Genomic DNA, 12089 nt, shown 5'->3' on the forward strand with positions numbered 1-12089 from the left:
ACTGCATCTTCCCTAGGATGTGGGGCATCAGGACTCTGGTTTTCAGAATACTTGGTTCCATCAAGCTGGGAGGTGGTCTGAAGGGCTTTGGCTGGGTTCCAGAGAAGTCTTAGGTGCCATCTCTGCCCTGGAGGCTGCATGGTGGGCTTTCGGAGATGTTGGGGGCGGGTTTGCAAAAGTGGAAGACAGAGTCACGGAGACAAGCTGGGCCTTTGAGATTCTTTTTGTGGCTGGCAAGAACCTTCTTGCAGCTTTCAGTACCTGTTCAGCACCCAGGATACTGGTGCCTTGGGGCAAGATGGCCTCAGGGAGGCCAGTCTCATGGGAACCATTTCAGTGCCCCTATTCATGGACTCATACTGAGTAACAGGGTTTCTGGGTTCTGTGCCACAGCAGGCCACTGAGTGCTAGAATAGGTAAGTCGGGTGTGTGTGTGTGTGTGTGTGTCGGGTGTGTATGAGTGTGTGTGTTGGGTGTATGTGTGTGCAGGCCACTGAGTGCTAGAATAGGTAAGTCGGGTGTGTGTGTGTGTGTGCGCTGGGTGCTAGAATAGGCAAGTTGGGTGTGTGTGTGTGTGTGTGTGTGTGCGCGCGCAGGCTACTGGGTGCTAGAACAGGCAAGTTGGGTGTGTGTGTGCAGGCTACTGGGTGCTAGAATAGGCAAGTCGGGTGTGTGTGTGTGTGTGTCAAGGGGGCACAAAGGGGCACAGCTATCTCCTGGCTCATTTCAGGAGACCTGAAAGGGAAAGGCTCAAAGCTTGTGATTTCATCAAGCTTTTGGCTATTCCTGCTCTAAATTGGGGGACAGAGCTCACATCCCCTCCTTACCCCTAAGCTCTGACCTCTTCTGTGATTAATGAGCTGACGATCCTGCATCGATAAGGAATTAACCTGGAGCCCCTACCCATCAATAGTTGGGAGTCCAGGCTCCCGGCCCCACCCCCTCCCTGGCCACATGCCGCAGGGCCCCTAGCATGCCACCCCCACAGCCGTCCAGTCTCACTGCTTCGAGAGACCAAAGCCCTTCACGATCTGCCACATTATTTCCCCCACTCCTCTGCATGTGTGTGCACACATACACAACACAGGCAGTACTGTTGATACTGGTTTAATCCATGTCAAATGTAGTTTACAAAGGGAAAGGACAAGTACCTTTGTATAGAATATACAGACACAGCATCACACCATGGGGCTGCAGGGGGGCGAGGAGGAGACCACGCTTTCCCCGGGAACAGTAGCTCATCCCAGGAACGGTCTTGGCAGGAGGCTGGGCAGCCAAGGGGCATACTCTAGCCCCATCTCAGCTCCTGCTCAGCTCGGTTCCCGTTCCCTGAGCCTCTCTGCTCCCCCAACTCCTTATAGAAGCCCCAGGAGCTACGACTAAGGAGAGGATCAAGTCCCTTGGGGCTCATGCCCCTTGTTGAGGAGAAGAAATATACACCACTGACCACGGAGCACACGGGAGGGGGGAAGGAACACCACAGGAGGGGAGGGGCAGGCACCCCAGGTGGATGGGCCGAGCCCCCAAGCCAGCCCTGGGTCCCTGCTTCCAGATCTTCTTAAAAAAAAGAAGAAAATCGTACAACCCAAGAGGAGGGGCGGGGCAGAGGGCCAGGAGCTGTCCCATTTATACACAACATTGTAAACATACATGGTCTATATTACATGTGCTTCAGTCTGATGTCTGAATGTCAGTCTGTCAGTCTTTCCATTGGGGGGGGGCTGGATCACAAGACCCCTGCCCCGCCACTCTGTCCGCCCCTCTCCCTACCCTCCCCCCCGGGATAGAAGCTGGGACACTTATGGTTCCCAATCTTGGGGAGCCAGCAGGTAGGAGGGCCTGGCCTTGGGCCTCTGCGCTGGCTCCGAGTCCTGTGTGTGTGTGTGTGTGTGTGTATGTACATGGGCGCCTGTGTGCAGGTCTGTACAAAGGGGAGGCCACAGCAGCCAGCTCACAAGTAGACTCTTCGCAGGTCTCCGGGCGACGTGATGGTGTTGCACTGGGGGCAGAGCTTCTTGGCTCCCTGTAAGAAAGAAGGGGGTGGGGCTCGAGTTACACACTGGCGGACAACTGCACCTGCTGCCTGTGCCCCAAGCATTGTGAGCAGGGGCCTGGGTCCTGCCAGCCCCTGTGCAGGGCACGCGGAGCCTTGTGAGCAGGCAGGCTCGCTCCCGTGTTGGGGGATGCCAGGATTAAACCGCCTGGCCAGCCCCGCAGCGGGATCCCCGGTAATGAGAACAAGGCCGAGTCCAGCTGTGGCTGCCTCGGCCCTAACGAGATTACACGAGGCCTTTGATCAGGACACAGAGCCCACGTCCGGGCCTTTTATTGCTGTCTCCGGGCGACATTTTAATGGCCGCTCCCAAGCGAGCGAGGAACAGGGGCAGGAGCAGAAGGCACTTAGTAATAGGGAGGAGAGGGGGTGGGCAGGGGGATGGGAGGCCTGGACCTGTTCACCACCCCCAGCTTCTTCTGGACCTAGGAGCTCACAATATGTGGGGCACAGTGGACATTCTGGGGGATGGCAGTGAAGCCAGGAGGGGAACAATTGGGATGAAGGGGGGCATGAACAGGGCGAATGTCATGGCTCCTGGTGGTGCTGTCTCTGGTTCTCCCTACCCCCACCCCCCAGCAGGCTCAAGGTAAGTGGACATCTGGGCAGTACCCCATTCCCCGCCCACAGCCTCACCAGGGTTCGCAGCCAGCACTCCTCACAGTGCACGTGCCAGCACTGGATGGACGTCAGGGGCATCGAGTATGAGTCCTGGGGGGGGGTTAATGGGTGGAGAAGGTCTCTCAGATACTGCCCTGACCAGTGCAGAGGCTCACTTCAACCCCCAGGGGCATCAGAGGCTGCCCAAAGGCACCCCAGGCCTCCTTCCTCTCACCATGCAGATGAGGCATTTGTAACGGTCCCCACGGGAGAGCTGCCGTTCAAGTTCCCTGACCCGAGCCTTCAAGGCCTCAAATGTGGTGACGGCTGAATCTTCCGTGATTCTGTGGAGAAAACAACAGAGCTGGGCACGCAACTCCCTTGAACTCCACAACATCTCCCTAGTCAAGACCAATATCCTCTTCTGGTGGTTTTATAACGTGCTGCCCTCAAACCCCTAATCTGCTCCGTGCTTCCTGCCTCTATCCTGAATCGTGTTCTAGACTAATCCAACAGCTCTTCCTTCATTCTCCTCAGCTGTTTACTTTCCCAGCCCCATGATTTTGCAGCCTGATCATTTCTTCCTCCAGTATCTCAGATGAGCTGGGGGTCAAGTTCTCCCAAGGGTCCCTGTGGCTCTCAAAGGCCTCTTGTACAGCTGTGTCAAAACCTGGTTCCACCCTGTGCACCTCACTTTCCACTCCTGCTGCTGGCTTGCTGAGGAGTCCCTAACTCGTCTTCCTTTCTAGAAACCTTTCTAGCCCTTCATTCGCCATGATGGCCGCTTCCTCTGGGTTCTTCCAACACCCCCAGACATGACCACTGCAGAGGAATTGCCAGTACCCGTGTCTCCTCTGTGACACTCAGCACCCCAAGGGTTGGCTGCTCGCTCCGACACAGTCACCATGACATCCTTTGGCTCCGGCCTAATGCCTGAGTGTGAGGATCCATTTGTGGGAGGACTCACAGAGAAAGGGACTGAGATACTGTGGAGTGGGGGAGTTCTGGAACTCCCCTGTGTACCACCTATACCACCTAAACCCCTGACTCTTGGGGCCACATTCCTCCGCTCCTGTAACAACCGACAAGTCCAGAGGAGCTCACAACACTTCCTGGTGGCAGAGAAAAGGTGGTGCTGGAGATAGGCTATAGGGAATAATGATGATGAGAATACAAATAGCTCGAATTTACGAAGCACTTGGTAAATGCCAGTGATTGTACTGAGGGATTGATAATTATTATCTTATTTACACCTGACAAAAATCCCACAAGGTGTTCCTAATCATCCTACTTTATAAGTGAAAAACCAAAGGCTTAGAAGCACCTAGCGCACTCAGGGTAGATGCAGATGAGGAGAAGCCCTCAAGCAGAGCCTGACTCTGCGGTCAGTCTCTGGCACCCACTTCTCTATGCTGGAGATACAAAGGAGGCTGGGCCAACAGGGGACCAGGCCTCACAGCCCCATCTAGCTGAAAGACAGAAAGGAGAATTTTTTCTAGGGGACCTTGGAAGCCACTGTCAACAGGGACAGGCAATAGGAAGTGGTAAAGATGGAGAAGTAATGAGGGGACAGGTGCCTTCAGTGGAAAGGCAAAGGAGCTAAGCTAGAGTCACAGTTCATGGCACTGTGGCAAGGATGAGCTCTTAGGCAAGACAGTGTCCAGTCTTGGGGCATGACGGGCTAATAAAGCTTGAAGCGCTCAGGTAGTTGCTAAGTGGCACTGGAGGCCAGGGGTGACTTTCCACAGGTGGCCATATACTTTGCCCTATGATCTCTCTGAGGGCTCGGGTTGCCATACAAATCTGACTTCTTGCTGCCTGGGCAGGGCAGCAGGATGTCACACTATGGCCCTTAGTGAACTGTGGCTAGCCATTTTTACTGCAGGAAGCAAGGGCTGATTTCTGGGATCTCCATTTAACCACAGCACCTGCCATGTGCCTCGACGGTCACCCTCACCTAAGTCCTGGAGAGGCCAAGATGTAAATTGTGAGCTCAACCCAGACTGACAAGACCCTCTGCTGTTATCTCAAAGGTAGAGGACAGGCCTGGAGGTGAGGACCACCCCAGAAAGCGAGATAAGACTTGAATGGTGGGGCCAGAGAGATAGCATGGAGGTAAGGTGTTTGCCTTGCATGCAGAAGGTCGGTGGTTCGAATCCCGGCATCCCATATGGTCCCCTGATCCTGCCAGGAGTGATTCTGAGTGTAGAGCCAGGAGTGACCCCCTAAGCACTGCCGGTGTGACCCAAAAACCAAAAACCAAAAAAAAAAAAAAAAAAAAACCTTGAATGGTGGGGCTGGAGCAATAGCACAACGGTAGGGCATTTGCCTTGCATGCAGATGATCCGGACGGACCAGGTTCAATCCCCAGCATCCCATATTGTCCCCCAAGCCTGTCAGGAGTGATTTCTGAGCACAGAGCCAGGAGTAACTCCCCCCAAAACAAAAAAAAGAAAGACTTGAAAGTCAACAAGATGGGTCGAGGAGAGAATGAAGCCATTTCTGACCTGTTTCTAACTCAGAGTATTAAGGCCATATCCGATTCTTGAGTCTTTCCATGCTGGACTTGCTTGGTACCTACTTGGGGCAGTCCTGCCTGTCTGCTCTGGTGAAACATCATCCTCCAAGCCCATTTCATAGGCTGCTGTGAGCTATTCCTAGTCAGGGCATGTGGGGGAGAAGTTCCTGGAAGGAGCCAAGGCATCCTATCCTAACCCCCATCCCATAAAAAAGTTTTTGGGAGAAAACCATACTGGATGCTAGGTAGAGAGAAGTCCTGGGGCTCAGGATTTAACCAATCTTAACCAATGCACACATCACAAAACTGGGCACTCAACTTCAGTCACCCCCATCTAGTCTGATAGGGCCTGGCCTTTTGGTGTTTGTGCTCACACAGGTGGGATTGATAGCCTGATGTCCCCCAGCCTAGGGCGGGCAGTACTTTCAAGGATGGCCACAGGCTCCGGCCCCCACCTCCCCCTCGGGCGCCATCCCTGATTAATGATCTTGTCTTTCTGATTTATGAGCAGCCCCTCCAGACAAGGGTGGGTGCCCCTTACGGCCCCACCCGCCCTGCTCAGCTGGAGTAGGAGACAATTATTAAATAAACATCCATACGTCATCCCCCCCCCCCCCCAAGCTGGTTGCGCCGAATCCGTACAGCCTGCTCCTGCGCTGACACAGAGCAGCTGCGGTGATTCATGGGCAGCTGGGCCCCGCGCTGCGGCCCATACATCATGCCAGCAGCACTCGCGGCCCCGGCCGAGATAAACTGATCAACCACAACGGGCTGGAATGAATTTATGACAACACAAAATGGAGGGAAACAAATGGGAGGTGACCCTGGGCCACCGACCCAGCCCTGCACCGGCCTGCAATCCACTCTGCTGGCAGGAGGCTGGATGGAGCAGTGGCCCTGGAATGAAGAGACTGTCTCCTAACCCCAGCCAGGGAGGAGTGGGCGGGCAGCACAGTGGCCAACACAACAACTCCAGGTCTGGCAAGACTTCCCTTCCCGAGGCCACAAGTGGCCTTGCCTGAGCTTCTTGAAGGGCACAGAAGGACCTGCAAACATCCAGTGCCCATGGCTCCCAGGGAGCCAGGCGAGGGACTGTCTTGGTCCAGATCATAGTGCTAACAGATCCACTTGTCCCTTGCCAGAGAACCCCAGCCAAAACTTTCTACCAGAAGTGATGAGACCCCAAGCTTCTGCCTAAAATCCACTGCCAGAGCCACCCGGGACAAGAAAAATGAAACCAATTTAGCTCCCGATTAAGAAACAGAAACTGGAGATGAATCAAGCGCGCCGGCTGGGCTGGGCGGCCATACATCATGCTCCCCGGGCGGAGGCCGCCACCGCGGGCAGGCAGGCCGGCTGCTCCTCCCTCCACCAAGGCTCCGGGGGCCGTGGCCTAGCGATCAATTCACAGAGTCACGCTCAGCACCAGCTGGGCCCCACTGCCAGCTGTGTGCCAGGGCGGCAGCACCAGGCCGTGCTGACAGCCGGTGCCTGGCAGCAGGCCTGCCTGTGAGCAGAGGGCCCCTCCCGACCCACACTCACTTCTCGATGTCACTGTTCTTACAGGTCTTCTGCATGACCTCCTGCTTGCTGCTCTCCCCGTGGCTGGTTGATGGCATCTCTGTGGGGATAGAGCAACAGCTCAGTCTATGGGCAGGCTGAGCACTAGACACCAGATGAGCACCCCAATCTTCCACCAGGTCCCAACTCACCATCACTAGCCCACTTAGAGAATTCAGGTGTGATTCGTGTGCTGGGGGCACCACCACTAGAGGAAAGGACAGCAGGGAGCCAGAGTAAGTCCCAGAGGCAGGCAGGACTGGAGGGTGCCCGGCCTCCCACCCCTCTGCCCACACTTGCTTCAGGACTGCGCCCCGCAGCGCCTCTCTCTCCTTGGCTTCTCCGGGCTCCTCGCCTGAGCAGGGGATGACATCGGCCTCTGTGTATCTGGCATGGCGGTCAAGGACAGTGGATCCCGGTGAGCAGGAGATTCTGAGGGCTGAAGCCTGGTGAGGGACCCCCAACCCCCAATCCAAAGCAGATGCTGACCCCAGGGTCCTTGGGGCTGGATCACAGGTGCTAGCTTCATGCCTCAGGCCCTGAAGCCTGTGCCACTGGTCCCCCCTTTGACCCATCCCTGCTCTCCCGTCTCCCGAGGATACTGTGGCTTCCCGTACTCCACAGTGTCGTCCCCATCCACGTCCAAGTCTGCATCACTGTCTGGGTTCTCTTTGCCGCTGCACATGACGAAGCCAGAGCCTGTGGAAAGCAGGATGTGAGGACAGGGTCCAGAGAGACAGGACAAGGCCGTGCCTCCTGTCCCTTCTGGCAAGGGTCAGACCAGGGGCCTGGGATTAGAGCTGATACTTTATTCCAAGGAACCATTTCAGTCCCCTCAGCCTGCTCAGCTTGCCCTTTTCTGTCCTGCCTGCTACTTTGAGGGGTCTCTGTCCACTGTCCTGCCTGCTGCTTTGAGGGGGTCTCTGTCCACACCTATGCCCATGCCCAGTGCCAGTTCTGCAGGAGACACTGCCCAGGCCTGCTGCTCACCAGCTTCCAGGTCTGAGAAGAGAGAGGTACATTCAGGTGCAAAAGGTCATTGCTAGAATCTTGGCTCCCTATCACAATGGCCCATGGGATAAATTCCTCAGGGAGAGCAGGCAAGCGAAGACCCATCAGAACCATAGAGGACCCCCAGCCAATGGCCTGGTTCTGGCCGCCAGGTCCTTGCCAGCAAAAACACTAGGCAGCTGTTCAAATATTTGGTGTCTGAAGCGCCTGACATTAATAATTCATCTCCACCTCGCTCAGCCCAGATTCCTGGACAAGTGCAGTTAGAGGGATTACAAAGGGACAGATGAGGGTGGCTAGGCACGCACACCTGCTTCTCAGAGTGCAAAGGCCCCGACTTCTCAGAAGCCAGGCTGGCAGCTCACTCTCTAAGGCCCTGGGCACAGACACAAGCAGAGCAAAAGAGGGGTGAACAATGGGGGCCATAGGAGAACCATGTAGCCACCTGCTGGGGGTCTCGCACTCCTGAGAGCTGGAGTGGTCAGTACCTTCTCTCTGGGTTTCGGAGCACCAAGTCTTGGAGGGGTGGGAGAGACCAAAGCTCTGAAACCTGTATGGGATGGACTCAGCTCATCCTTAAGGTGAGAAAGAAGCTTGGGCTTCTGCCTGCTTACCCCATGTTCCTTCTGGTCACTCCCATCCTCTCCTTGGGGCCACTGCGGCAAGGGCTCCTTCCAGCTTCCTGTCCTTTCCTGCTTCTCTGCCTTGGTCCTCACCTTGCACCTTCTGTTGCCCACTGCTACAAGCCAGTCTAGGCTTCTGGAGCAAATCATGAGGACTGGGACTGCCCAGAACCCTTTCCCCTTCCTTCCTTGAGCACCTCGATGCCATTCTGCCTCTTAGGACCTTTGCTTAGGAACTCGCTTGAACCACTTGGCCTGCAACATCCTTACCTTTCCAGTTCAATTCAAACGTCAAGTTCAATTCTTTCCTTTTATTTTCTGGGGAGGCTGGGAGTCAAACACAAGCACATCCTGTTGTGCCCCTACTGTACAACTTCCCCCTGAACCTTCTTTTCCTCTCTTTACCTCATAAAAACTGTCTGTCTTAGTGGGAGGCAATCCTAGAAAGTGGGGCTGCTGGGCCGGGGCTTCCCCCTCCTGCCAGTCCTCATCTGCCAGCACCGTGGCAGCAACAAACCCGAAGCAGCAGGCAGGTTGGCAGCAGGGCCATTAAGCTGAGAAAACACCAAGTTACAGCTCTGTCTCCTGTGCACGGCCAAGTGTCCTGACAAGCAATTCCCGTCTGGTGGGTGAGTGGCACCTCTATAAACCCTCTGACAGTTTGGGAGACAAACTCCGCCATCAATCAGGATGTAGCTATCAGGTTCACTTACAGCCTGCACCCCGAACCTGCTACCCCTCCCCCATACACAAGCAATCCAACCATCAGCCTCACATCCTGGGCCCAGGTTGGACTTGTGAGATGGGTGGGGGACAAGGACAACAGAGAAGCCAGACACCACCAAGAAAACAGTATCTTAAAGCCGACAGGCCAAGATCCAGCCTGCTGGGGTGGGACTCTCGCTGCTTGGACCTTCCCCTTCAGGCTGCAGAGTGGAAGCCTGCCTGGGACAGCTGCTCTGGGGGGTCCTTCCTGATCCCTTGTTCACCACAACACTTCCTGCGTGTGTCAAAAATGCCTACGAGGTCCCAAAGGGCTCCATGTGCCATCACCCAAACTTCTCTCATGTGCCTTTCCTGGTGCTACTCCCAAATCCTGGCCATGTCTCACCAGTGCCTCCCATCTCATGGACACATAAGCCAACTCCTTACTGGAGTTTTAGCCACTTGTCAGGGAGGTGGCACCAACACCCCCAGCAGGCACCACGTAGCTTGGCACCATAGATGGCTCCAGTACATCCATCACAGGCTTGAACCCACCTCCCCAAGCCCTATCCACACAACAACCTGCTGACACAGCTTATTTTTTTTTTTGCCTAAGAAAAGAGCTTCTATAGTCTGCACTGCCCCATGGCATCCCCCATGGACACAGGTCACCCCTGCCACCCCACAGGGGTTCTGAACAGGCAGTGGCCACCAACCCCACTCTGGCGCTGCCCCAGCCTGCTCCAACCTCCTTCCCAGCACATTAGACTTTATTTTCCTAATGAAATGTCACTTGCTGACTTCTGGCAGAATCATAATAAAAAGAAACGGCCATAAAGCCTCTTTATGCAGACAGCGCCCTGGCCTGCCCGCCCTGCCTGTGGAGAGGAAGGCCTGGCTCTGCCTTGGCAGGAACACCCCCTGCCAACACTTGGAGGCAAGATGGCACATGTGCCTTTCCAAGCCTGACTACTCCCAGGTGGCTAAGGGGACAATTGGCAAGCTGTCACTTGTGCAGCAGCCTTCCAAGGCAGGGTCGGAGCCCAGGGCCCCCATGATGAGCTAAAGCACCCTCCATTACCCAAGGGGCTGCCTTGATCGGACTTGACCTGACTCAAGTGGAGAAAAAGGCCTGTACTGCACTCACAGAAACTGAGCAGTAGCTCAACACCCATGCCCTGCCTCAAGGGGGCAGTGGAGAAACAGCCTTCCCCTCAAGGGGATATTCTTGATTATAGGTGGGAACAAGCTGAAATGATAAGCAAGTATGAATTTTATAAGAACATTTCCTCTTTCATAAACTAATTTCTTCCTGGATCATCGAGAAGAATAAAAAAATCAGTGTTAATTTAATCAATTGATCAGTAGATCGATTGAGAAACTGGAGATGCCCGTTGACTAGGGGCAGTAATGTCCTGGAACCTGAAACCACAAGAAAGGAGCCATCGATCTCCTCACCTGCTGTCCCCACAGAGCTAGGGTTTGAGAAAGGCCAGCGCTGGGGACTCCAGGGGCGGGGCTCCAGGGGGCTGGGGTGCAGGGCAGCAGTTTCCGGAGAGTTTTACACTGGAATTAGTTACAGATGCAGTTACGGTGTCTTGTGTAAACGCCATCGATTGGGGAGCTGACAGTCTGGGGAGCTGCGATGCGGGACAATCAATCGGCCTGCAGTGTCACCTGCCACCTCACCGAACAGTTGACAATGCAATTATCCAGTGTGGAGGCAGGGAGTTGGCGTGTGTCAGGCGCACTTAGCCACTTTCCGGGCCTCCTCGATAGCGCGTCTCACTGCCTCACGTCAGGGGAGACAGACGCCGTTTAAAACCATTGATACTTGCTCCAGCTTGTCCCCGCTTAACAATGGTGTTCCAAAAGGCGATTAAATCCCACCAGTCACCACAGGGAAGAGAAGGTGGCCTGCTCCTTGCTACCTCTCCTCACCCTCCTACCAGGGGAGCTGAGGCAGGAGGCAGCAGAAAGTAGCAGGCCAGAAGCCCCCACTGTGGCCTCTGTGCTAGGTGTCAGTCACCCGAGCAGGCAGCAGGGCTGTGTTGGGGAAGGTTTTAGAATCCTGGTTCTGATCTCTGGTGGCCAAAGGCCAGGGCAGGCTGGTTTCACTGTGCCCAGGTGCCCTTCTGCTGCCTTGATTCACAACCTGGGCCTGATGCTTTCTTTAGATGACTCTGGGTAAAGAATTTGAGCCAGGGTCTTGGGAGAAGGCAGGAAGGGCTAGTGCTCATGACTTACCCACTAGAGGCCTGGATTCAATGCTGGCACCAGCAAATGCTATGAGCACTGCCACATGTGGCCCTCCCCCCCAAAAAAGGGCAAAACCCAAACAGAGGAACTGTGTCAAAGATGCCCTGTCTGCTCTGTGAACTGACTTTTAAGCAGGGAACTCCATCTGTGGGGACTGAGGTAAGGTAAGGCCAGGTCTGCAGCCGCTCTCCACTGGAGAAGGCACATACGCTCTCCTGCCAGGCATCTATTTTTAGTCAAAAGCTCCATACTGGAGTCGAGGTCCAAAGACAGCAGAGACCTCTCCCACTTCCTAGACATTTCCTGGGGAATCCCTTCATCTCGCCATTCAAATCTCTATCACATTGCTATCATCATATCTGGGCCCACTGTTTCTGAGCCCTCCTTCTAGGCTTATCCCTTGGAGATGCTCCAGGCTGCTTCAGGCTCCTCCAGGGGGTAGGGTGGGTGGGTGTGCCAGAGTAGGGGTCACCACTGCCGGTTACTTCTTGGGGACTCAGAAGCCAGGACATAAAGACATGGCTGGCTCACTTGCCACTTGTCTCTTGGAATGGCAGAAGTAGGTCCCTGTGGACCCCTAATGATCCTCTGGGAAGCTCTGGTGCAACCCAGCTCTGCACACTCATGTGGGGGAAAGAGTTAGTTAGCAAACTTCAGCACTTGGTGAGGCTGAGAAATGAACTGGGGTTCAACTGTTCTATTTGGGCCTTCATTTTGCAAGAAAATATAGCTAGCCTAGGTTCAATTCCATATGGTCCCT

General features: G+C 54.9%; 1 protein-coding gene across 4 annotated transcripts in view; it reads right to left on the reverse strand.

Annotated features, from left to right (window-relative positions):
• Positions 1 to 1091: 1091 nt before the first annotated feature.
• Positions 1092 to 12089, reverse strand: part of RNF220 (ring finger protein 220) — a 247611-nt gene continuing 236613 nt past the window's right edge. For all 4 annotated transcript variants that reach the window (XM_049774745.1, XM_049774744.1, XM_049774746.1 and 1 more), the window contains 7 exons: positions 7334 to 7430; positions 7032 to 7118; positions 6884 to 6939; positions 6714 to 6792; positions 2889 to 2997; positions 2690 to 2764; positions 1092 to 2023 (listed from right to left, as the gene is read on the reverse strand). In XM_049774745.1, the coding sequence (XP_049630702.1) occupies positions 1952 to 2023; positions 2690 to 2764; positions 2889 to 2997; positions 6714 to 6792; positions 6884 to 6939; positions 7032 to 7118; positions 7334 to 7430 (575 nt within the window). In that variant the 3' untranslated portion in view covers positions 1092 to 1951. The remainder of the gene's footprint in view (positions 2024 to 2689; positions 2765 to 2888; positions 2998 to 6713; positions 6793 to 6883; positions 6940 to 7031; positions 7119 to 7333; positions 7431 to 12089) is intronic.

Source organism: Suncus etruscus, chromosome 6 (genome assembly GCF_024139225.1).
Source record: "Suncus etruscus isolate mSunEtr1 chromosome 6, mSunEtr1.pri.cur, whole genome shotgun sequence".
Taxonomy (NCBI): Eukaryota; Metazoa; Chordata; class Mammalia; order Eulipotyphla; family Soricidae; genus Suncus; species Suncus etruscus.